General features: G+C 42.2%; 1 protein-coding gene across 3 annotated transcripts; it reads left to right on the forward strand.

Annotated features, from left to right (window-relative positions):
• Nucleotides 1-734: 734 nt before the first annotated feature.
• Nucleotides 735-26153, forward strand: mRpS18B (mitochondrial ribosomal protein S18B). Of its 3 annotated transcripts, XR_012887329.1 has the most exons (8): nucleotides 735-922; nucleotides 1254-1419; nucleotides 3905-4002; nucleotides 5971-6042; nucleotides 8003-8069; nucleotides 11955-12014; nucleotides 21947-22089; nucleotides 25984-26153. XR_012887329.1 is itself a non-coding variant. In XM_075879189.1 (7 exons), exons 1-7 carry the CDS (start codon nucleotides 764-766, stop codon nucleotides 14738-14740), a joined length of 675 nt encoding a protein of 224 aa, XP_075735304.1. In that variant the 5' UTR covers nucleotides 735-763; the 3' UTR covers nucleotides 14741-15632. The 3 variants fall into 3 exon arrangements, 2 of the variants coding, with proteins under 2 accessions (XP_075735304.1, XP_037269883.2); XM_075879189.1 differs by lacking the exons at nucleotides 21947-22089; nucleotides 25984-26153 and adding an exon at nucleotides 14688-15632; XM_037413986.2 differs by lacking the exon at nucleotides 21947-22089 and having other exon boundaries at nucleotides 736-922.
• Nucleotides 26154-26529: the final 376 nt, after the last annotated feature.

Here is a 26529-nt window from a genome sequence, read left to right on the forward strand (position 1 = left end):
GAGCGTTGGGCTAGGAAGGTTTTCAGCTACTTGTACATGAAGAATGTCGATACAAAATGGAGAAAGCGAACCAGGAAGTTGACTGGTAAATACTTAGAAAACAGCAGGTGGCCAAGCCAAAAAGAACTATCGGTTAAGAAGAAAGTGAAGGAAACGGAGACTGACATGTGGAGAATGGGCATGATTAAGAAGTCCGCACTAGAGATCTATCGAACTTTTAAGCAGGAAATTGCCAAGGAAAGGATCTATGATAATACTCGGGGTAGTTCTCTACTGTTTGAGGCCAGAACGGGAGTACTGCGAACCAAGACATATGGGGCCAAATACGAAGGGGTAGACACAGTATGCAGTGCGTGTGGAGAGGAAGAAGAAACTGCGGAACACTTGATAATGTTCTGTAAAGGGCTTCACCCTATAGTTCAGGATGATGGCGCAGAGTTTTTCAAAGCACTGGGGTTTAGGGACCGGGAGGGCAAAATAAACTTTAAGCGGGTAGACCTCACTAGAAGGAGGTTGTCTGATTGGTGGCTAAAGTCAAGGCGCGAGTGAAAGTTAAACTCTTCACTGCAAAGTACGAATCCTCAAACTCTTTTTTAAGGAAAAAAATAAATGTAGTTTTTGGTTCATTATATATTATGGCTTGGTGGCGCTAGCCACCGCCCAATCTAAAGGGTACAGCCATATTCATCCATCCATTCATCCAGTGCCTTGAGACGAAGTCAAGCCAAAAAAAAAAAATATCAAGACAAGCCCGCTTATAAACATGGCTGCGCTCATGCGCCGAACGTGTTGGGCGAAAAGTTTGCGTGTTGCGTGGAGTTCGCTGCCAAAGCAGCTGGAATCACTTAGGAAAAAATCCTTTTATGTTGAGCCTTCCATATGGACAAAATATGTGTATGCTTGTTCCTCCGGTTTGCGTCAGGTAAGCACCAATATTTGGAATCAGACTTGGGCACGTTTAGTAGTGAGCGTATCGTACTGCATGGTTCTATGAAGCGAATCGCTAAACCATCGCATGATACCTGGTCATTTATTTTATGCGGAATTATTTGTGTGTGTGCTTCCATACGTTATCTTTTCACCGGGGGGAAGGGATCCCACGTAAAGGAAACCTCACTTGATCTCTGAAGTTCAGTTACTATGTCAGTTCTTGCCATGTCAGTTACCGTAAACTTATTGCGCATTCAAAAACAAGTTTTTGCAGGTATAATGTGCTGATTATTTAATTTTGTATTGCTGAATTGTTTTGACAGAGCTGCAGAGGGTTGTGGACTTCAGTTTGCCGTTCTGCTGAGGAGCATATGCAAAGTGAAGAGGCTGGAGATGATACTGAAAAGGCTGACGTAGAGGCCAAGGTGAACGTAAAAAAAGTGACGATTCACCCGCCGGAAATAAGCATCGAGTATCTAGAAAGCAAAGGTATGTGCTTGTATGGTTTCAATTATGGTAGAGTTCTTGCATGACTATTGGTGGAAAGCTGCCCGGAGCAGCGCTTCTTTCAAGCGCTGAGGTTGTAAAAAGTCTGGAAAGAACAAGGAATCATTTATTCGATTTCAACGTTTTTATTTCCTCTAGTTCAAACTAGAAACGACCTCCGGGCATAAAAGGTGGAATTTCTGCCGTGCCCACGGGCGATAGCACTCAAAGGTTGCAGCAGGAGTGATAAAGGATATTTCAAAGGTTGCAGCAGAAGTGATTACAATCGTCATGTTACAACTTTATATAGAGCTGTATATGGCTGAACTTCAAATTTGAGTGTTGAGGATAGCCCCGCCGCGGTGGTCTAGTGGCTAAGGTACTCGGCTGCTGACCCGCAGATCGTGGGATCGAATCCCAGCCGCGGCGGCTGCGTTTTCGATGGAGGCGAAAATACTGTAGGCCTGTATGCTCAGATTTGGGTGCACGTTAAAGAACCCTAGGCGGTCAAAATTTCCTGAGCCTTCCACTACGACGTCGCTCATAATATATGGTGGTTTTAGGACATTGAACCCTACATATCAATGAAATTAACTTCTGCATTTAAGGTTAGGTGGTCTTATTTAATTTGGAGTTCCCAACAACGACGTGTATCATATTTATATGATGGTTGTGGCACATAAAAAACCCAGCAGTCATAATTATTTGTAACGGTCAATTATGACTGAATAACGAGACAGGTTGTTGCTGGTGCTGCCATTAAGGGAGAGCACAAGCGTTTTGCTTTGTGGTCCTCTGCAGTTAAAAGTGTAGTCTTGCCTTTTAATACAGCTGAACCCCCTTTATAGGAGACATGCTCTGGGGAGCAGTTTTTGCCTTTTATATGAGGTGTCTCTGATAACCAGAGTACCACATATTATTCTATCTTATAAACCCTTCCTTCAATGTAGCCTTACTGGTATCTCTTACACCAGTGTCTCTTGCTAAGGGGTTTGCCTGTATTTTACGTGATCGACCTTTTTCTCCAAAGTCTCATCTTCATTCTTAAAGGAAAGCATTGATGGGAATATATTTTACACAGTTGCATGACGGCTTCTATTTTTATGTGCTTGATAAAATGCTCTGAATGTTTACTTATTAAAGGGCTAATACAGGGAAAATTAAGCGTCATTGGTAACTTACTCTTCTGAAATAAAAAACAAGCTACTTTTGCCGTGAGAATTTAGGGGCCTGGTAAGCCAGAAAACATGCAAAAAATGAAGGACATGTAGCAGTGAAACTTTTGCACCAATCTGTTTTAGTTGACTATTAATAGGTGAAGAGAGGCTACATGGTGTATAAACACCAAATTCTGATCTTCTCAAGTATCAAACTTTTGCAGAGTTGCAGCAGCCAAAGTACTAGAAAATCCACAGTATTACACTGACTTGCTGTAGCGCTGATTTTGCTAGGCAATATTGAAGGCACCTTCTTTTATGTTGCCTTTCTAGTCCGATAATAATTGATTGATTGATATGTGGGGTTTAACGTCCCAAAACCACCATATGATTATGAGAGACGCCATAGTGGAGGGCTCCCGGAAATTTTGACCATCTGGGGTTCTTTAACGTGCACCCGAATCTGAGCACACGAGTCTACAACATTTCTGCTTCCATCGAAAATGCAGCCGGGAGTCGATCCCGTGACCCCGATAACAATCTTATTATCTTTTAATTGACTATTGAACACCTTAAAATAACACATTGCCAGTCTTAACCAATCTTGTTATTTCACTAGTGCCACTTTACAGAGCCAATGCAGTTGCTGATGTCGGCAGTATGTGGTAGTGCTCTAGATAGCAGTAATGGCTGCTTGGGATTATTGGCTTTTCTCCAGCCCTCCAGAATACATTGGACCTGTACTTTTGCCATTGATTTTGCATTACACAATGAGGTTATGAAATACCCATTTCATAAAAAAAAATTCCTCTTAAGCCATGGAAAAGCTAATAAAGCAGAAGCCTTTACAAACCAAGTATACTTTTAAAACATGAGTATAAGGGATGTAGCCATACCTTTGATGCAAACTGGATTTCACTGGAAGTAGATAAGTGCTCGATTTATTGTAACACTAAGAAAGAAGAACAAAGTGAAATTAATCCTGCATACATCATAGCAGCCCCATTTTTCTGGCTTGTTTAGCATCACATGTGTCAACACTGATATAACATTTTATTTGAGAATAGTTGTGAAACATGATTGCTGCGACTTTCGACACACAAGTGGCAGTTTATTTGGTATGCCCTCACCTTCAAAATTTTATGCATGAATAAGCTTTGCAATGGTGTGGTAGAGTGCATAACCACCTAATCTACTATGTGCATCGAGAGTATCAATTAGGGTGTTCATTAATTGAGGTTTAACTGCAGACCTTTTCTGTGATTGTTCTTTATGAAAGAGGAATCACTTCGATCGATGTATACCAAGTAGCCATAAACATTTATTCGCAGCCTACAGGGACACCTATGGTGATGACCCAGTGTGGACCATGTATAGAAGAAATTTCAAGGGCCAGTTTCCACCACCGAAAACACGGCGTACATGCATTGTGAGTAGCGTGGGACACCATCATCCTTTATTGGCTGCGACTTACAGCATGTTCAACTCCTCCATATTGATTTTGGCACTTGCATTACAGGGGTTGCTAAGTCCACTTGGTGGAACAGTGGCTAGGGGGCTCAGCTGCTGTCCCCAAAGTCGTGGATTCAATCCCGGCTGTGGTGGTCGCGTTTTGATGGAGAAGAAATGATTGAGGCCTGTGTACTGTGTAATGTCAGCACACGTTAAAGAACACCAGATGGTCAAAATTTCCAGAGCCTTCCAGTACAACATCTCTCATAATCATATGATTTTGGGGCGTGCAACCCCAGATTAATATTAGTATATTACAGGAGTTGTTTATAGCATCCCCCTATCGTGTGAAAAATTCTACATACTAGTCATTTCATTACTGACTGCTTGAGAGAGAACTGGGTGCACGTCAGGGCAATAGCCGGATCTAGTCATTTAGCTGGAAGTTGTAAGCAATGTGTGAGCAATGACAATGTCGGCAATTTTTCTCAGCGCACAAGTTCTTTGATGGTGAAAGGATGAAAAATACCGTTTGGTGCACAAGGCTTTTTTTATATTGAAAGATAAAGAAGAAAACAAAAGTGGGAGAGAAAATTGTTTTACCTCAGCCTCTATCGCACTGTCGATACGAAAAACTAATGATCTGTTTATAACTTGCTTGCCATGTATTTTATGATGAGTTGGGTTACGTATGTGCTACAGTTCCTGTTTCGGCATCTATTCGTATGTTATCATTCTGTGGAGTTGGATTAGTTCTTGGTGTCGCAGTGTTCTCATTGTCTTTAGGTATTTCTGTCTCTCTGTTTGTTTTTGGTTTTTTACTGGAAATGCATTACGCTTCACTCTGCTTCACTGCGTGGCAGTTACATGTTCTAAAAAAGATTCTTTGCCACATTTTGCAGCTCAGTTGCAATAAAACTTACGAAAGCATCTCGGTCATTATAGAGCATAGGTGAAACTCCTGGAGGGTGAAATGTCTATAGTATTAGGGCATTCACCATGCTTGCTTTTTTATATGGCTTGCTCAGCCAATTACCTGTATACTCAGGTTATTACCCTGTATAACACAATCAGCTAAAACACTGCCAATTAATTTTCATGAAATTTCCAAATAGCTCAAGTAATCACAGGTCAGTTAGGTGATGTGCACTTGTAGCCACACAACTTTGAATATGTTAAACATAATGGAAGTTTGATGTACACATAGGACAGGGCTATGCTTTTGTATTGGACATTCAAAGGGGTGTTTCAGCTGTTCAATGATGTTAATAATTTCACATATCAGAGTTAAATGTGGGTTAATTTATATATGTTAAACTACTATCTGGCATTTCATGGCAATAACAGATAATTAAAATAATCCACTTTGAGTAATGATGTTGATAAAAATGCACTTAAATCAAAAGGATAATCCTGCTATCATAGACTTTTCATTGCTTCTAGCACATTTTCATAAGACAGGACATTGACTTTGAAAATGCACACATTTACAATTGATAGTGTGTAGCACATTCAGTGCTTTTGTATCTGCAAGGGTACAACTAACGAGGTTGTGCACTGTGACGCTCTTTTTTTGTGAGGGCATTGCTGCTCACCACACGATGCGAAATGTGTTGAGACTTCATGCATCAAGACATCACAACAGTGTAGTCACAGCATGGGTGTCCCTTTTCATGAGTTGAAATGTTTCTTCCGACGCACGTTAATATACAGTGCACAGTTTGTCTCATGTCTGTTATGCCACAAGATAATGTGATTTTATAAATGACACCCTTACTTATAAACAGGCTTATTGAACATATGCCACCCTGATGCTGTTTGTGGCTTAACAGCCCGTTTTCTTGAGATATGTGTTGAGACATTATGAAATGCTAAAGCAAGTGCGTAAAATTTTTAGTGTTGGCTTATGCACTCCAGCTGTTTGCGTATGTACTTCACTTTTCAGAAAAAGGGTATGATCGCCACAGGCAGCCCATGCCCTATATGCAGAGATGAGTACCTTGTCATTCACCACACTGTGAGTTCCTAAACTAAGCCTTCCATTTGATTAATTGCATTTGTTATATGGCTCTGATCTTAGAGCTCAAATGGTAACTAAATAAAAAATGATAAAGTAGTTGAAACTGAGAGCGCATTATTTGAAACATGATTTTTCTTAAAGTTCTGGTACGAGGTTGGATAACAGAAAAAAGAAAATTGTGCCAACAGTAGAAACATGCTACATCTTCCACATCTCGGCTGAAAGTTCATTAATTGTGCTAAGCATGCACCAAGACACCGTCACTGCATTTTTTTTTTGGCAAGAAATAAGACTGCAAGTGCTTGAAATCCATGGGATTGCACTGTAACGTTGAGTGGTCGTCACAGTAGATAGGAAACTGCTATGTAGTTGGAAGTAGTTGCTGGTCATAGCCTTCCAAACAATTTCAACTCAGCCATACTGCAAAACTTACTCCGTTGATTTTCTAATACTACATACTAGCCCATACTGTCAATGAAAATATTGTCTAACAAAGAAAAATGAGCCCTTAAATTTTTACTCCTTCCCTTCATTACATACTAGATGATACTGCGAGATAACATGTCATAGAAAAGTAAGAATGTCCTCGTTTTCTTTGACAGTCTTACTTGACTGACTGTAATAATTACGGTAATTCAGTACATGCATGTAGAGTTGATCCTTTTTTTATTTTGTAATGCTACTTGTTCTATATCATGCAAAGGTACCTACCTAAGTCTCAACACCATCCAATGGACAGATTTTATCAACAATACTACATGCTGTAGAGCGACTTTTATTTGGCTGAGAAAGCATGGTGTCCCAATTTGCCAGTGATTCTCGGCTGGGCTTCTCAAACAAGTCAACTGTACATGTTCAACAGCCTGTCAAATGTAATACGTACTGGCCCTCCCACATAACCGTAACTTTTGTTGAGCACACATTAACTAATAGGACCGGAGGGCCAGTTACCAAATCCTGTTATTAACCAGGACCCTAATTACACTTTTTCACACAATGAAGGCCTAGCTTGTAATAATACTTTTATTTATGGGAAGTAAATAGAATGCTTGGAAACTTCAGACTGTGTGTTTCCAGTATTGTAAATAAAGCATCAGGGAAAGACACACATTAACAAATACCAAGTGAATCGCTTTGAAGTGTTAGGTCGCTTGATCAGACTGTGCTTATTAAACTTAGGGAGGTCTGCAGAAAAGCAAAGAGGAGTGACCTAATTTCATGTTTACAGTTAGTCAAAATGAACGCTTGTGCATGCTGCCTAAATACATTTCGTTCGACATGTGGGGCTACAGCCCCGGCTTGGAGATGAATATTTGAGCCTGAAAATGTGGAGCAAGAAACTTCTCCAAACGGTTGTTATACTACTCCAAAGTGAGATATTTAGTGGCTCCATAAGCTGCACCAAAGTTGTTTTGGTCAGTCATATTACTGAAATTCATCCTTTTGTGATACCCTAGTGTTGGTACATCGGCACTACATCACGTAATTTGCACTAGTTTTAATAGACCATAGTAGCATAGTAACCTTTCTCTCAACTTGATAAGTTCAGTCTCTGACTTCATAGAGTAGAATGCAGCCTATATCTACAATGTGAAAATTATCTGGTCTCAAAGAGGGGGCCCCATCATTCTCCACAACATCGCAGCAAGGTGATTTAGGAACTTTGAGGCAATGTTATCCCACATTTTTATTTTTGCATATATTATGACTCATACAGGCTCTTTGCATAGTGAGAGTGGCTTTTTAATATGTGTTTCAAAGTGTAATTTTCTAATGTAATTGCTGTCAAGACACATAGTGCACAAAATGCAGAACACTGAAACCAGTTCAGGGTGATATTAACAAGCTTTGTGTGGTGACGAAATTGTGTCAAATTCAGACGATTTATTGTAGTCACAAGTACAACATTCTTTAGTTATTAATCTTCATTGCATTTGTCATCTCTGGTCTCTTTCAGAACACCAAATTGCTGACCCAATTTATCTCACCACACACAGGAGAAACCCTGCAACCACAAAAAACAGGTGTGTTTTCGAGAAAATAATGTAAATACAAAAGGAACTGTATGTTATGTTTAGAGGCACCATGTCTGCAAATAGCCAAATTGAGCTTGTTGTAGTTGCTTGCATAAGGGCTATCTGATTTCTGTTGATTAATGATCAGAAGTCTCTCTTGAAGTGCGTAATATGTACAGTACGGTTCACTGTTAAAGGGAACACTCGGATGTCACCACCATCAATATTGCCGGCCCTATAACAGCAAGTGGATGATAAGAAAGCAATATTCATGCTCATTGCTAATCTGTCAAGAGGAGTCAGAACTCTCAACCACCAGTAGCCTTATGCAAATCAAGGCCACTATGCTTCTGTGAGATACAGAAATCTAAACATGCTGTGCATGCATGTTTTTTAGGCTGTGCCCCGCCGCGGTGGTCTAGTGGCTAAGGTACTCGGCTGCTGACCCGCAGGGCGCGGGTTCGAATCCCGGCTGCGGCGGCTGCATTTCCGATGGAGGCGGAAATGTTGTAGGCCCGTGTGCTCAGATTTGGGTGCACGTTAAAGAACCCCAGGTGGTCTAAATTTCCGGAGCCCTCCACTACGGCGTCTCTCATAATCGTATAGTGGTTTTGGGACGTTAAACCCCACATATCAATCAATCAATGTTTTTTAGGCTGTGCATGCAGTTAATTTTAGGATGTGAAACCCCAACAATTATTAATGCTACTGCTCGGTTTCTCCAGCAAACAGATGTTGCAATGCTTTGTTTATGTTAATACCATCAGAAACACAAATGGCATCGTTATAAATAGAACAATATCAATAGCATATTTGCACCCATTGCAGGCCCAACTAATGCTGACTCGAGCCCTAGGCTGCTGTGCCCGATCCTATATTCTATGCCTTATATCAAAACCTATCTTTTAGCCCTAGCTTGAGCTTTGGCTAGATTATCTCACTTTGGCAGTGATTTTCCATTGATGTGCCAGTGCAAGACGGCAAGGTTGGTGGACTGGTTTATCTTTTATGTAGCACTGTAGTTTTTTTATTACGGAATTCAAAAAATGACGTGTGGCTGTCATTTTCTTTTTATTTATGACCAATTGAATTGATATTAACCTTAAGATTTTCAAATAGTGTTTCATTACTCTGTGCCAATTTACCATAAAATTCCGAGCAAGTGCCCCCCTCCACCCTAATGAAGTTTAAATTGCTGGCAAAGTGGGGTAGGGGGGCGCTAGTTCAGAGTGGCACCCAAATTCAATATGGTGGCAAAATTTTTGTGCCAGGAAAAAATATTGCAGTGCGTGTGGATTAAAGTTTTGTTACAGTGAACTTTATTTAGACCCAGCATTGCTGTAGCTTTTAATTGCTTGGAAAAATCACCGAAAGACTGCTCCGAGTCATTTGCAAAAAAAAAACGGGTCGCAGCATTCCGCTTGAAGTCCGCCGTGGTCTTTTGGCACCACCGCTTCAACATCGACCAGTCCGCTCTGCAGGTCGCTGTCCTCGGAGTCATCAAGTGTGTTACTAATGCGGCATCCCTTGAAGGGCCGTGCCACAGTCTCCTGAGGTACAGAGGCCCACGCCTTGGCAACAAAATAGAGCGCATGGTGCCTTGATGGCTTCAAGCTTCCTTTCAGTGTTCGTGCTTCCTCATGCATATACTGCTCCCACAAACGCTGCAGGGTTGACTTGAATGGCTTATTCCTATACATGTCAGCAGGCTGCAGGATGCTCGCGAACCCCGCAGGCATGTAAAGCACATCGGTGCCGTACTTCCCGAAGGCATTTGTGGCAACTTGTGTACAATGTTTGGGCTCCAGACTCTTGAGTGCACCGTTACTGAGCTTCCATTGAAGTTTTGCCTTCCTGTAGTTTAGCTGCAGCAAATTATGGAAATTCCTCTCCCATTCCCATATCCGCTTCTAGTTGAGCTTGAAATATCGAGGTGTCTGGTGCACATTCTTTTCATTTTGTCGATGCCATCGAATGACCTCGATTTTTTTCGCCACTGTGAAGGACTGCATAAGCATAGCTGACCTCTCACCACAAACACAAAGCAACAAACGGCGTGATGCAATTGGGCTGCAGTGCAAAGCAGGATTGGATTAGATTCATGGCAGCCAGCAGGACCGCAAAAATTTAAACAAATTATTTGTAGAAAAATCCGCGGAAACTTTTTTCTGTCAACTGGATGTGGCAGGCCACTATTGTCTCGACGCGTTGTCACGGAGGGGGGCTTGTACGAGTGGGGGCAGGGCACTTGCTCGGAAGCTTATGGTAGTGTTTATATTTGTTGTTGCTTTAAAGGCATTTGACAAATCATTTACTTTAACAGAACTCTTGGATCATTTTTGGAAATTTATTTCATTATCTTAGCTTTGTAGCATTTAAACGAATTAAAAAAAACGTGAGTGGTGACGCATAAGCAGTGACTAGTCAGATGCAGTGAGTTTCAAGCTTGTAAAAATGCATGTTTTTTTTTGTGGTATGATAATTGGTGATACCCTTTGTGTAAAGTATATGTTATGCATTTCCTCAGAAAGTACTAGTACATGTCACAGCAAATACCTCATTGTCAACATGTGGCTTGTTTAGGCAATGTCATCATCATCATCAACATCAGCCTGACTACGACCACTGCAGGCCAAAGGCCTCTCCCATGTTCCGCCAGTTAACCCGGTCCTGTGCTTGCTGCTTCCAATTTATACCCGCAAACTTCTTAATCTCATCTGCCCACCTAACCTTCTGTCTCCCCCTAACCCGCTTCCCTTCTCTGGGAATCCAGTCAGTTACCCTTAACGACCAGCGGTTATCCTGTCTACGCGCTACATGCCCTGCCCATGTCCATTTCTTCTTCTTGATTTCAGCTATGATATCCTTAACCCCCGTTTGTTCCCTAATCCACTCTGCTCTCTTCTTGTCTCTTAAGGTTACACCTACCATTTTTCTTTCCATTGCTCGCTGCGTCGTCCTCAATTTAAGCTGAACCCTCTTTGTAAGTCTCCAGGTTTCTGCTCCGTAGCTAAGTACCGGCAAGATACAGCTGTTATATACCTTCCTCTTGAGGGATAGTGGCAATCTACCTGTCATAATTTGAGAGTGCTTGCCGAATGTGCTCCACCCCATTCTTATTCTTCTAGTTAGTTCAATCTCGTGGTTCGGCTCTGCGGTTATTACCTGCCCTAAGTAGACATAGTCTTTTACAACTTCAAGTGCACTATTACCTATCTCGAAGCGCTGCTCTTTGCCGAGGTTGTTGTACATTACTTTCGTTTTCTGCAGATTAATTTTAAGACCCACTTTTCTGCTCTCCTTGTCTAACTCCGTAATCATGAGTTGCAATTCGTCCCCCGAGTTACTCAGCAATGCAATGTCATCGGCGAAGCGCAGGTTACTAAGGTATTCTCCATTAACTCTTATGCCTAACTGTTCCCATTCTAGGCTTCTGAAAACCTCCTGTAAGCACACGGTAAACAGCATTGGGGAAATTGTGTCCCCCTGCCTTACACCCTTCTTGATTGGTATTCTGTTGCTTTCTCTATGAAGCACTATGGTAGCAGTTGATCCCTTGTAGATTTCTTCCAGAATGTTTATATATACTTCATCTACGCCCTGAATCCGCAGTGTTTGCATGACGGCTGATATTTCTACTGAATCAAACGCCTTCTCGTAATCTATGAAGGCTATGTATAGTGGTTGGTTATACTCTGAGCATTTCTCTATTACCTGATTGATAGTATGAATGTGGTCAATTGTTGAGTAGCCTGTTCGAAATCCTGCTTGTTCCTTTGGTTGATTGAATTCTAATGTTTTCTTTACTCTGTTAGCAATCAGGCAATGTAGTCACTGTTTATTCTGCTTTTTTATTGCATATGTTGTGTCCCATTAAAATCTGTTTTCTTGCAGGTTTGTGCAGAGAAAAACAGTTCCTGCTTGATCTGGCCCTCTTGAAAGCTAAAGATTTAGGTGAGCATCTGCCAACATACACAAAGGCTTGTTGTAGTATTACAATGAAAGCTTATTGTATTGGGAACCTTATTGCTTACTAAACTTAAATATACAGTAGAATCTCGATAATACGATTACAGCTGATGCGAATTTCGTGATATGAATTTCAATCATATGAAATAAGCCGGGATTCAGTCGTTGTATAAACGGTCTGCCCAGCAACCGCGTATGATATGAATGAGCAATTGACCACTGCACAGGAGTGGTGCAACACGACTTGTATGTGGGAAGAAGGCGTGTTCACACTTGGCCTCAAAGAGAGCGAATGTGGCAAAATTCAGCAAGATTTCCCTCGCTTCGTTGCCGGAAAAGTGGCTGAAAAACGTTGCCGCGAGGCCAACGTGAATAAATCAGCCCGAGAGCAATTTTACCTATCGCCGCCACGCGATAGGGGATCATCTTTCTGCTATGGCCTTGGCTACACCAGCTGCTCTAGCTCTCAAACCATGTGACGTAAACAACCAGCCATTTAATCAACGTGGCGGCGAAGGCGTCTGCGATAGAGATGTGCATGGGCCACAGTTTCGCGGCCCGGTCCAGCCTGAGCCCAATGTTTGCCAGAGGCGGGCCAGCCCGGCCCGATGATGTATAGAGAATAGGGAGCCCAGGCTCGGCCCGTCTCATACCCTAGGCTTGGCCCAGCGTCTCATACCTTTGGCCCGGCCTGACTTGGCCCAACTCGATGAACGAAGCAATAAAGCACATGGCAACAGAAAAATAAAAATGCATTTATTTATAAAAAAAAAGTGTGCCGTACGTCCCTGCAACATCTTTTTTTTATGCGATAAAGAACAAAACCTTTACAAAACACTTGCCAGTTCTTCTACTTCTAGTACATATGTGTGCTGTTCCCTCAGCCCTTAGTGTTAAAAGCCGTGAATTTCAGCTAATTCACCCATATACACCCCAACTATGAAAGCTATGACAAAACAAATATTTTTCTTTCTCAAAAGCACATTTCTTCTCTCCAAAGAAAGCACACATTTGAACAACGATAATTTTGGCACATCATATTTATTTTTGGCTTGATTCGGGCTTTTCATCAGGCCCGAGCTCGGCTTTATAATTCATCAAAAAAGCCCGAGCCCGGCCAGGGCCTGAAGTGAAAAAGACGTCGGGCTACCCGGTCCGCGGGCCGGGTGCGGTCTTTCGGGCTACTTGGAGCCCGTGTACATCTCTAGTCTGCAATGGCTCGCGTCGGCGCAATCGGGAACTACCCGCACAGCACGACAAAGCTCACGGCCTTGAAAAAGACGTGTTCATCGAGAGCCGATTTAAATTGCGATCGTTGCGATTGACGTAGAAGAACGTGCAGCAGCAGGGAGTAGACATGCCCTGAAGCACTTTGCTTTTTGCACTGCCAGCTGAAGCTGTCGCCGCCGCTGCTAGTGCATCCGCTCGTGTCGTTTCTTCTGACATATGGCCCGAAACAATGTTTTTAAAGGTGTAAACTTTTCAGTGCTTTGCATGCATAACTAGAACTCGGTACGGATTTTAATGCTCAGGAATGAATTCTCAAGTGACGAAGAAGGCGGTGGTGGCATGTGTACGAGGGGCACAATGATTGTGAACATTTTCGATAGGCACGGATATGGTTTGGCAGCTGCTCTAACGATTTCGCTTGAATTCTCCAGGACTGACTTTTTTCGTGTCAACTTCACGATACATTTTTCCGGCTGCTTGAGCGGTGAAACGAGTGACTTTTCATTGTTTTACTGCTTTCACTCCCTCTGATGCCAAGTGTTAATATGCCTTATAGCGCCAGAAGCATGAGAAAGATGAAACTGCGGCACTTTATTGAGAGGCTGTGAAATCGGGAAAGTTTAAAAAAGCTTCATGGGCTTTTTTTTCAGCAAGTAGTTGACCCCAATAAAGTTCATGTTCATCTTCATGATCAGCTCTAACTTGGTTTTGGTTCATGTGAATGCGGGATAATACAAATATTTTGCATGTTCCCTTCGAATTCGTGAAAGCGAGGCCTTAACCACTGAGCCACCCCTTACGCTCAGACTACAGCAGGCCGACATGTACTCTAACTTGAGATCCCTTTACGCTATTTATCCTGATGTATTCCCCAATGACGCTTGCCCCGCATGTGGGGATGTATCCACGCTGGCGCACATGCTCTGGGAGTGCAAGGCAATGTACACTAACCCCGACACTACATCGGTCAGGTGGGAGGTGGCCCTACGCTGCTTCCTCCTGGCCGACCAACTTTGGGCCGTCGAGCAGGCCCGTGGAGCGGCCGATAGGCTTGGCCTAACGGTCCCGACGTGGGAGTTGCCCGCTGCGTGCTGACACGCGCCTTGCAGGACCACAATAAAGTTTTGCAACCAACCAACTTTTGAATTCGTATCTTCGAGATTCTACTGTACAAAAATTTTTTTTTATAAGTCATTATGCCGTATCTTTTTAAAAATCTTTCTGGCGCAAGTTTCTATGTATGTGTAAGTTTCAAGCATGCAAGAATAGTAAGTCTACAAACTCATGGTGTAAGAACCACTTATTCTTTCAATTCAGGATGTGCCTGATTTAGAATTGGCAGGCACCATACTGTGCATTCATGGTTTTCCAAATGTTGAAAGGAGGGCTATTTATGCCTCAACTTATTATTTATGCTTGGTCTTACAGGGGTCATCGCCACAATTTATGTGCCTCCAAAGCCCCTTCACTCCTACTTGTAAATATTGGCTACAGAGAATCAGTACTATCGCTATTTGTGGCCATTGCTATTGCCAGCTTTCTGCAGGTGTGTTAAGTTATGGGAAGGAAATGTGCTGGCATAATCCTGAGATAGCACATCTGCCTTTCCAAAATGGGGATAGAGGGAGAGTTCAAAGTGTTTTTTTTTTAATTTGGCATCCTTTTTTTGCCCTAAAAAAACTTCTTCCTTTTTTTAAGTTTTAGTGAGAATGTTTTATTGAATGTACTGTCAAGGTTATAATAACATGCCACATGTCAATTCCAACTTAAACAAATGCACTCTGCAGTGATGTGAATTAAAAAGCACATGTTTGGAGGTAATATAATATAATGAGGGAAAATGCTGTATATATTTACAATTACATACTGATAAAGAGAATACAAGAAAAAAAAATGTTTATGAGCTGAGATACCACCCAATTTTTCTACAGTGTGTGTGTTCACTATTTAGAATTTAACAATGAGTGGACTTACTATCAAAACTTAACATAGATAATGAGCTAAACAACGTACAGAAGAGACTCCTTATTTCAAAATACGGAGATACAATGCACCTGTTGCAATCTGTGAAGCAAAAGCTTCAGTAGAGTGAATAATTAAATTCTGCACAACTTATTATGGCATCTACAATCCTGTTTGCTTTTGTCCAGTGTATTGTCATGCTCCGCTCGTCACAGAAGTCACAAGTTGTATTTCTCCTAATCTTTGTTTATGCACTACGCCACTCATAAGATGTGACAAAAATGCAACGCAATATCAGGTAGATATGCCGTGTCAGACATCTATGAAGCGATGCCACAAGGACAGAGGTGATGTATGATGCCTGTTTAGGGGGAAAAAAAGTGATCACTAATAAACGTTTAGACAAATTCAGCATGCATCCATCTACATTTCAAAGTTCTGTAGGATGGGCCACGTATTACCACATGCCTTCTGGTACTGTGGTGTCTGTAAACCCTACAGTATATATGAAATGCAAAAATCAAAGGGTTTGTGTTTTTATTTTATTTATTTACAGGATTTCTGCTGGCTTCAAAGTGAAGCCATAAGCAGGAGTGGGTAACATATAAATATAGCACGCTGAACATTTTCACAATATATTACGCACAGAGAATGTCGCGGACACACAGGTTTTAACGCGGTAAAAAGAAAAATATACAGCGCATGACATGCAATTGCGCATAGCATAATACCTATATAAGTGCGTACTAACGTCACTTGTGTACTAACAACGCAACGTCACAAAACAAAGATTAGAAATATGGCAGGAAGACGTGCTATGAATTTTTTAGCTCCGATAAGAATCGGAGCTAAAAACAATACCAACCTCATTAAGAGGTTGGTGTTGTTTAGAGCCGCTTATCAGCACACATAATGGGTTCAGTTTTATGTGAGAATATTTTTTTCTATCGTACAGAGCTGAGGCACACTTACTGGCTCTGTTTTGTTAGTTTGCATACTGGGGCTATACAGTCAACGTCCGATTTCCCGGACCCTAAAGGAACCGCAAAAACGTCCGGAAAGTCGGGCAGTCCGGAAGAACAAATGCAAGTGGAAACACACTCTTTAATAGGTATTTTTCCCTGACGGGGAGGGTCGTGACAGGAGGAATTCTTATTGCAATTAGCAAATGCATCTTTTAGGTAGGTCTGAAAAAAGCGAAAGAAAGAAATATGATGTGGCCGGCGCTACCATATTTAAAAGCACTTAGGCACAAGGAAAACAAATGCGTATTTTCATTTGAATGGCATTCCACTTGCCCGGTATGATGTCTGCCTCAATAAGTTAACGTCATGCTGTCGCTGTACGCTGTTGACAGTGTCAGTGCTCGCATCAACTCCAAGCTCGTTGGCTGTGTAGGCGCTACCTCTCTGATCTCGGTGTCATTGGAATCCTCGGTAACTCCACGAATGATTTCGTCATCAGTCGATTCCGCACTCAGGTCGAGGTTTTTGTCAGCGTCAGCAAAGCCCTAAAGAGTTGTCCTGGCTGGAATCGAAACATCGGCAACTTGCAGATCGTCGAAGGCGACGTTCGTGGGTGGAAGTTTGTTGCAGACGCTGTCTACTCTGGGTGAGACGGCCATTTCGCCATCCAGTATGAGGCTCCTGTGGCAAAAACAGTTTCGGGGGATCTGTTGTGTAACTGTATTCGACGAATATGCAAGCATGCTGACGGCAGACCATAGGTCAACAGCGTAGCTTTTTCCACTACTTTCTGAGCACAGGCTGCACAGCACTATGCGGCCATAGAGCTTCTCGAATATATACTAGAGAGAACTCTGGCGCTAGTTTCTATGGAAGCTGCATTGCATGGCGCTTCAGCGAGCATGGGAATTATGGGTATGACATGGATTTGCCTAGTCTTTCTACTTTACGTTCGTTCTGGCTTCACATGGCTTGAAGGTGCTTTGTCAAAAAGAACAATCCGCAAATGTTCGGCAGTTACACTTCACCACCTTAATCTTTTAGACATACCACTTCAAATCGGGTCATAAATTAGAAAACAGTTTGCCTCCGAAAAAAAAAATGAAAACACAGCAATAAACAAAGCCACAAGTGCATTCGCCGCCCGCAAGCAGGAAGACTTGGCAAATCCATGTCATACCCGTAATTTCCATGGTCGCTGAATGACCGCAGTGCCAGAGTCCTCTCTTGTTAGTTTTAGGAAACTTTGTGCATGTAGCCTAAGCTATTGCTGGCAACGGACTGGTGTGCGCTGGATAGTGGCATTTTCGGTTTCAAGGGTACAGAAGCCACTGCACAATGGGTTCGAGGGTTCGAAAAAAACTAATGTGGCAGTGTCGATAGTGACTTCGTCTGTGGTCAGCGGTAGAAAGCCGGGAAAATCTGATTGCGAGCTATATAAACGTCCAGAATTTTGGTCTTGTTAACACATTGACTCTATGGAGAACTTGACGGTGCCACAGATGAGTCTGCAAAATTGGGCATGTCCGGAATTTCTGGCGTCGACTATAGTACACATAAGCTTCTTTTCTAGTGCTTGCACTCTGTACGCAAATTTTCATATGAGCAGAGGTGCTTAAGATGCTGATCAACAGGGCAGCAGCCAGCAACAGTAGGGACATAGAACCTGGGAAGCTATCTGAAGAAAAAATTTTGTTCAAAATGGAGTGTGTTACTTTAACAGGTGGAAATTGACATTCAGAAGTGTAAACACAATGGTAATATTGCAACCCAGCAATATTATTTTCCAACATTATCACTCTGCTGATGTGGTTGTTAGTAAAGCTTCTGGCATTTGCAAAAGTCTTGAGCAAGCTATTAAGTTCATGCATCTTATGTTGAGACTGGATAGGAGGCACAGTTGCAGGATAGCTGGTTCCTATTTGTAGTTGTGGTCACTTGGGGCCCATGCTTCCAGAACTTCTCATAACTTTCACAGCATGCCATAAAGATACTTTCTGAAACATCATCAGTAACAAGCACATTTTTCTATGTTTGCCTGCAAGGTTTAGTTCTCCTTTGTCGGCATTCTCTGTGGGGACAGAAGTGCTTCCCAAAAGCAGCTCCGTACTCCTAAAGGTTGAGCTCTTTCACGATGCATGCATTTCACTGGCTTCTAGAACTAAAACCCTGGGTTGTACGCATGCGTGAGGATTTTATAAGACGAGCTTCGGTGCAATAAAAGTCAGTTACGAGTGTGCGCTTTTTCGAGTCTCTTCTTTCGACGTCTTTTAAGTTTGCACCAACGATGTTCTCCACAAAACCTTGGGAACTTGTCTGCTTGACTAACTGGGTCATCTTCTGAGTCATTTGGTGCTGTTGTGGGTATTTTAGTTCCCGGTGACATGGATGTCAAGTAGCTGAAGCTTAACCATTGTATTTGATTGTAGGAATGTCATTGTGGTGCTTTCCATTGAATAATTCTTGGAATGTACTAAGTATTTATCCAGTATTTGAGTCGAAACTATGCACAGAAGCAAAAAACTGCTTCGTAGAACCATGAAGCATAGAAGACACATATTCACACATATACTGCAATGGTGCTCCTTGTAGTCACGATTATCTGTTTCATGCAGGCTCAACGCATATACGAGAGCAAAAAAAAAAAAGTGGCATTGCTATGCTGCATTCATTGGCTGCATTGTGTGGCATGCATGGTAGAGGTACTGTTCTTCCTACTGGTTCAGATATTGGTGCCCTGAAATTCAGTCAGGTCATTGTAAGAGAAATGAGCTGTCCACCAGGTCATTAAAGCGGACAGCCCTCTTGAAAGCTTGACTTGTGCGCTTGACTGTATGTGGAAATATAAAAAGATGTTTTCATTCCTGTTTGCTACAGTCTTCTGCAGCCATTTAAAACTTGTATTCCAGCTCATAAGCTGTGCATGGAATATTTTTTTCTACCTAGTGAAAACCGCTTCCTTCCGATTGATGCCACAGATAATGGGCAGAAATCGCACTCTGCTGACTTAAAGAGTAGCAAAATCTTCACCATATTCTAAATGCATGCTGTAAATTGGGGATATAATATTGCTAGCATTTGTACAACATTTCTATGGACACAACAATTTAGCCAGCCATCAAGGACAGAAAACAAAATTTGCTGCTTAATAGCTGGTACTGTGGTCTCCATTGTCTAACGTAACCTTTTATAGCCTATTGTCACAATTTCATATATTACTCAGCTTGAGGTAATAGATTTGAACTCAATACATAAAGCAGTACTCACACAAAATTTTGGACGCGAGATAATAAATGAAGTTTATGTGGAGGCAAAATCAATTTTGGAGAGCATGCCGCATGACTGAACGAGATGCGGAGCCCCCTGTGACACCAACATCTACGCAGCAGCGATATAAACAGACCTACTTCAAGAGTTAGTGCTGGCTGGTTGCTTGCACTTGCGCTACCTGTAATTCCTTCCTCCATGCCGGTGGCTTTAAGTGTGCTGGCTGTCAGCGTGGCACACGCTATTGCGTGCGGGGCCCACGTCAAAGTCTTACACAGTCATGTAACTTGCACAGTCATGTTTCCTTGCCACTGGAAGTGCTTTTGCTTAGCTCGGTGCACTTTGAAACCAAAACTGCAACTGGCCATTCCAAAAATAATTAACCATCAAGCACTCGTGCAAAAGAGGTTTCAAACCGTGATTAGTGGGTCAAAAGCTACCTATTGCAGCAAATGAATGGATGATAGATGAAAAACTTAATTGGGGTCCTGAAGGATTCCACCCCTGTTTTATAGGGGTAAGATCGCCAGCCGCTCCCACGTAGGGATTCACCACCGCATCGGGAGCCTTCTGGACAGGCTTGAGTTATTGTATGAGGACTGGGCTCGTGAGCATTAAAAGAAAGGCATTTTTGAAAAATTCTTGATATTTTTCTTGTAAAGAGGGGGCACCTCCAGAGCTTGTGGTTAACTCTTTCATTACGACGCCTATTCAAATCGATCACCGGTGATCGACGCTTTTGGATTGTCGATTATCTGCATGTTAAATTTGTTTCTCATGCGCGCAGCACTTTCTACTAGTTAGTTCAGGCACTAAACTTTCAGAATCAATTTGAATTTGCTCATTTTGGCAACATAGTGATTTTCGACAGACCTTTGCACGATCTAATGTACGTGTATTGTTTAAAAGTGCACTAGGCTGGTGAGTTGCCAGAAGTGTGTGCCCCTCGTGATTACGATACAGTAATGAAAAGAACCTTTGCAAGCGGAATAGCAAATGAAAGTGTCAGCGTCACAATTTGACAATGTTAAACGGTAATAATTGCCATAATCATATGCCAGATATTCAATAGAGAGCTGTTCCTAGGAGTCATAGAAAATTTGTTCTACAAAAAATATTTGCGAAGGTCCGCTGTGCATTTAAACTGTCGAAGTGGCCCTCTATGACAGTTTCCAGCAACTTTAGTTTTGCTTGCATTGTTATATGGAACACAGGGTTGCGTCTAGTGTCACTAGTCACTCTTATGACACCGTCGTCACACGCACATTGGTGCACACCAGCGCTGCAAAACTTGTGCGCTCGTCTAAACTTTCTTTTTACCCCACCTGAATTGAGTGAGCACGAGCTTAGAGTTTGAAGATCATAGTACCTCAGCTTCAAGTTTTATGGCGATGTTTCTTTTGTATACATTCTCCAGCTATCTCCTCCGCAACAACTGTTTATAGCTTCTCACCTTTGTGAATAATCTTATAGCTACTCTCGTTACGTGCGTGGTCGACACTTTGCTGGAGCGCGGGGTGCTCGCCCTGGCTGCAGAGCTTCTCTTAACTACAAGAAGGCTCCCAGAGCACATCTTAGCCTGCCTACAGAGCAGTGCAAAGCCTTTTAGAACTGCACGTGATATTATCTTTTGTTTTAATACAATATGTGCAAAAACGAAAAAAAATATGCTTGGATGCTTATATGGAAACGCCAACGTATGCGAAGTGAGGTGGCTCATGGAAAGAGGTGACGCTGGATGAAATAGAGAAGTTCATCGGACACTTCATTTATAGAGGAATTATTCACATCACGGGTATCCATCCGTATTGGAACATCTGAAGACTCTTATCGCAACACAACAAAAATTTACTGAAAAAAGTGTACCTGTACACTTGTCTCACGAAAACCATGCAATGCTTCACTGCATGGCATGAGCAATGCAACAGCACCTCAGTTCTGATTTTCTTTGTCTGTGTGAACAGGAAGACTTTGTACAACATTCATTATTTTTTACACTGTTCCTGGATCATTTATCTACAAAATGTATATTCTGAATTTTCTTTGTTTTCAATAATTTTGCATATATAGTGTTTTTATTGCACTGTTTACCATCTACCTAACAACCAAAAATTTCACACTTATCACATTTCTATTCATTCTAAAATATTTTTGTTTCTCTGCAGCATATATTTTTTGGAAAGAGAATTTCGTTGTGCCGAGTATTGTATGCTGTGATGCGTGCTGGAGTACTTTTCAAACTGGCTAGAACAATCTTCCCAAAACATATGAAAAACAACCAATTTCGTGCAGTCACGAAAGAGTTAAAATCACTGAGATTGTGGCAGTCCGGACAAAGTTCTGATGTTGGAGTGATGGCTATAGGTTACGAGGCTAGGATGTGTTTCTGTCTGAAGCATGTGAAGGGAGATTGCCTATGGCATAGACAACTTTTCGTGTGCCAGTGGAAAGGACCTATGGACTAATCGATTGTGCTTTGTGATCTCATTGAAGGTAGTCAAAATATTCCTGAAATGAAGGTTGGGGGCTGATTCCTCTGTCTGAGCCGCGCACCTCCCGGCGCGGTAATTGAAGCCTTGCGCCTTGGAGTGGGCTAGCTCGTTGACATTAAGAAGGCCCCCAACTTTCGAGCCAAGGTGAGCAGGGAACCAAATAATAGTGTGGTGGGAGAGTTCCTTGTGAGCGAGAGTTCTAAAAACTTTCTTGTGCACTTGTGCACTGAACCAGAAGCGAATGCCCTAGTAGCAGATTTAGAGTTCATATATATATCAGTTCTTTGTGGATCTAGGAGATCTAGTGCAATGGCCATATTCTCTACTTTGTAAGAAGTGGCGTACCGATGCTGAGAATAAAATCTGACCCTTGGTATCTATGGATACTACTGCAAAGTGAGCAGAAACACCGTACTGGGCGGCATCAACAAAGCATTAAACAGACGAGTGGGCATGAGAGTGAGCTAAAAGAGGGGAGGCTCGAGCGACACGCCTGCCTACGTTGTACTGTGGGTGCATATTTCATGGAAGGGGACACACTTTGATGCGAGAGTGCATATAGGTAATCATAAAGTGGCGTATTTTGCACTTCGAGTGTCAGGGCGTTGACTCCAGTGTCAACCAGAATCCTTCTCCCCGCTGATGTGATTGAAAGCCTGGCAACCTGTGCCATTTGTTGAGATTCGATAACTTCTTCAAGGGTGTTGTAGACTCCAAGTTTCATAAAGTTCTCAGTGCTTGTGCACATAGGAATGCCAAGAACTTTGTTGGTGCTTTTCCTTATCAGTATGCTCAATTTGTTTCTCTCATGGAGTTGCTACCTGTGCATAGATGTGACATAGCTTATGTGGCCCATCAAAAATGTATAGAACATTCTGAGGAGGTTGTCCTCGTGATGACCACCCCGACTGTTGGAAATGCATGAGATTAGTCAGATGACCCCTTCTTCCTAGGAAATCAACGGTCGATTGTGCGGTCGTTCTGTGCATTAGCCTCGATTATCATGTCCAGAACACGTATGAAGTCCACCCTTTTAATCTGCTGCCCCAATGCCGTGTGCAGCCTAATGTCGATGTCGGCCAGTGGTTTCTAGTTTTTGGATTTGGGTCCCCTATTGTGAATCGATATAAGAAAAGTTCGGACTTTGACGGCGAGAGCTTCAGGCCCATTTCCTTTATGTAGACTTCAACACAGTCGACGGCCTCTTGACGAGAGCTGTCCACAGAACCCTCCGAGCCACCGAAACTTTATATGGTGATGTTGTCCTTGTAGGTGACGAACTTGATGCCTTCTTGGTTTGAGAGCTTGGCAGCAAGGCTGCACATTGCAGTGTTAAACTGCAGTGGGGAGACGACCGAGCCCTGCATAGTGCTGAAGTAACCTAGATCATAGGGCTTAGACTTGATATCCCCTAACTTGATAGTGGCTTTTCTATTTCTGAGGAACGAGCTGGTGAACTTGTGAAAGTTGGCTCTTTAGTTGAAGGAAGAGACGGAGGCATGTATGTGGGAGTGCAAGACATTGTCAAAGGCCCTTTCAAGATCGAGTCCGAGAATGGCTTTAATGTATTTCGTCTCCTGATCTATGATGTGATGCTTCAGCATTTTCATGACGTCCTGAGTAGATAGGTGTGGTCTAAAACCTATCGTGTTGTACGGGAGCAGGTTAGTCTTCTCTATGTGCTTTGATATCCGATTGTTAATGACATGCTCGGCGACCTTGCCTATACAAGACGTCAGTAAAATGGGTCATAAGTTGCTAAGACTGGGACTCCGGCCAGGTTTAGGGATGAGAATAACCAACGCCATTTACCAATGCTCAGGGAAAGTCCCATACTCCCAAATATGATAGATTTCTTTGTTGAGGATAATAGAGTAATCGTCTAAGTTGCAAAGTGTCTTGTTTGTAAGGCTGCCGGGCCCGGGCAGTCTTTGTTTAAATATTGTTTAAGGTGGTCCGGACCTCTGCTTCCTGGAAGGGCTTGTCCAATTCGAAGGCTGGTGATCCCGTGTATTGTGCATAGCCAGAACGAGGCCGGGGGGTATCTCTGTGCCAGACACTCTGCTACTTCCGTGTCTGATTTAACCTTCCTTTCTTAATGGAGTATCGTCTACCAAGTGAGTCTGGTTAGATTTAGATTTGGTCTCCTGCAGCAGATGTCTGAGGAATTTCCATTTCCCCAACTCTCATCTGACCATCCACAGTGTTGCAAATCTCGTCCCAATCCTGTCTCTCCAGCGTCTGGCAATGAGCGGTTATTTCCTGATTAAGACTTGCGATACGTTTTTGCAGTCGTGGATTCATACCTGGTAATTCAGACCGATTCAGACCGCTTTCCACCTGGCAAGGAGGGCGCTTTTAGCCTCAAGAAGATGTGCAAATCTGCTATTCATTTTATTGACCTGAAGGTGAATCGCTATCGTTTTCATGGCCGACTTGACGTTTTTGACCAGCTGAGATAGCCGCTTGTTGAAATTTGGTGGGTCATTAATATCCTCTGCACTCCTCGCTCTGATCTTAGGGAAGAGGTCCCAGTCTGTGAATTTGAAAGCTTTAGGGGGCTTTGCCTGAATTTTTAATGTCGTACTGAAAATACAGTGGTCACTCCCCAAGTTCTCATCCAAGTTTAACCATGAGACCTCTCTCGTGGTCGCGACAAAGGTGAGGTCTGTTTAGTATCCCTAGAGTAACAATTTCCAGTGCGGGTAAGAAATGTGAGGTCAGTGACCAAAGTCAGATTCAGATCCGATACCGCTTGCCAGTGCTTGGCTCTCTTGTCAGTGGTGCAATAATAGCCCCAAGCATGATGGGGTGCGTTGAAATCTCCTGCTATCACTAAAGGTGCATCTGCTTTTCTAGGGAAAAAAAGCAAGGTGCAAAATTTTTGTGTCAGCGCTCTCTTTTAATTAAGGTGTGTCCTAATTTTCACGTCGTGTGGTCATCCGTAGAGCATTTTAGCGTATTGCCATCTTTATGTTGAAAAGCACCACCTTGGGCACAGTGTTTCCAACAAATGTCATTCAGAGAAGCCTGATGTGACTGTACTTATTCAGGTGTATAAATTTCTGCTATATTGTCTGTATCACAAACTACCATAAGATGCAAGATGGTTAACTTGTGAAGTCAAATATTGTTTCATGGGAAGACATGGAAACGTACAGCCATTGTTTCTGGGCTAGATTCTGGTTTGAATTTTCAATTAAGCTAGGTTTCATACATCTTTCAGTTTATAAAATGCTGTAAAACTGATTACTAATATTCTTACCTCATATGCTAATATTTTTGGTGGCATTGTGCTTGCTTAGACAAAAAATTGTGGTTTTATAAGACTCAAATCCCACAATCCAACACTGTCCTCACTTAGAAGTGTGGGAGCTTGGGCTAGTTGGTATGGCATGACGATAGTTATAGCGCGAGAACAAAATGACGACGCAGAGACAAGAAGGACTCGTGTCCTTTTTGTCTCTGTGTCGCTGTTTTGTTCTCACGCTATAACTATCGTCATGACTGTCCTCACACTTGCCCTTTAATACTACACCAATTGGATCACTTGAGGATACAAAAGCGTCACACAAATGCCTAGCAACAAAAGTGCCTGCCATCTTAATGATTACAAATTGTGCATTTCTCATTGCAAATCACTGTCATTTAGCAGAAAAATATAAATTAAAAAAATTTACACCTTACACTATGTTTTGGATGGCAGAGCAAGTCTAATGATGCTGGGAGCTTCAAAATTGGGCGCAGCAATCATGGTTTACATGATGCATATTTGATGCTATAGTTAGGAAGTGCTTCAAAGAGGGGCTTCAGAGTCGAAATTTCAGTAATGCTTAGAAGAAGGTAACATTGCAATACGTTAAATTGTGTCGGAGAGTTACATGGGGTGATAAGGAAATTCATATATGCATGACTGGTTCAGCATACCCACTGTATGGGTGTGATAACATTAATTTGATGGCAAATTCTTATTTTTGTTGCACCCTTTCTTATTTTTCTAACATGAACTTTATTCTTTTTTATATCCCCACCTTTTAGGCCTGATCAGCTACCAAGTACCATTTAGGCATTATGACTATGAAGACTACTACCCACAGCTTCGGGATACCAAGGAAGAAGTTCAGGCCAGTCTGCCAGAGTAATGTGCACTCTTAGTTTCGCATAGTTGTAATAAAGGTCATACAGTCTCGTGTATGCATTTCACTTTACTTCTGGGATTGCTACTTATTAAATTTTCGTACGGAGCCTAGCAAATGTTTGTTTATAGATTACACTGATAGCTTCTTGGTATGCTCTGTTGTGGAATGGTTTTCTATTACAAAAAGCAATCGCTATTCATCTCATGTACTGTCATTCACTTATTGTGGCCAGCTTTCTTTGTCAATTGCATTAATAAAATAAGTCACTTGATTTAGATAAGTTGCAAGGAGCAGAATCGTCACACAAAGTACGTAGTGAAATTCCTAAGTGTAAATAATTTGCTGCTATACATGTGAGAGAGTTTGTTCTACGATTAGCAATTGTCTCACACCCAAGATTATATTTTGCATAGTTACCTACTGTTCTGAAACATCTTTCTGGCCC

The sequence above is a fragment of the Rhipicephalus microplus genome, chromosome X, assembly GCF_043290135.1.
Source record: "Rhipicephalus microplus isolate Deutch F79 chromosome X, USDA_Rmic, whole genome shotgun sequence".
Taxonomy (NCBI): domain Eukaryota; kingdom Metazoa; phylum Arthropoda; class Arachnida; order Ixodida; family Ixodidae; genus Rhipicephalus; species Rhipicephalus microplus.

What these genes read in the sequence shown, in the direction of transcription:
- mRpS18B (XM_037413986.2), top strand. Translation starts at nt 764, where the DNA reads ATGGCTGCGCTCATGCGCCGAACGTGTTGGGCGAAAAGTTTGCGTGTT. An exon ending in AAACACGGCGTACATGCATT is followed by an intron (nt 4,003 to 5,970) that starts GTGAGTAGCGTG and finishes TTCACTTTTCAG; the next exon opens with AAAAAGGGTATGATCGCCAC. An exon ending in CTTGAAAGCTAAAGATTTAG is followed by an intron (nt 12,015 to 25,983) that starts GTGAGCATCTGC and finishes CCCACCTTTTAG; the next exon opens with GCCTGATCAGCTACCAAGTA.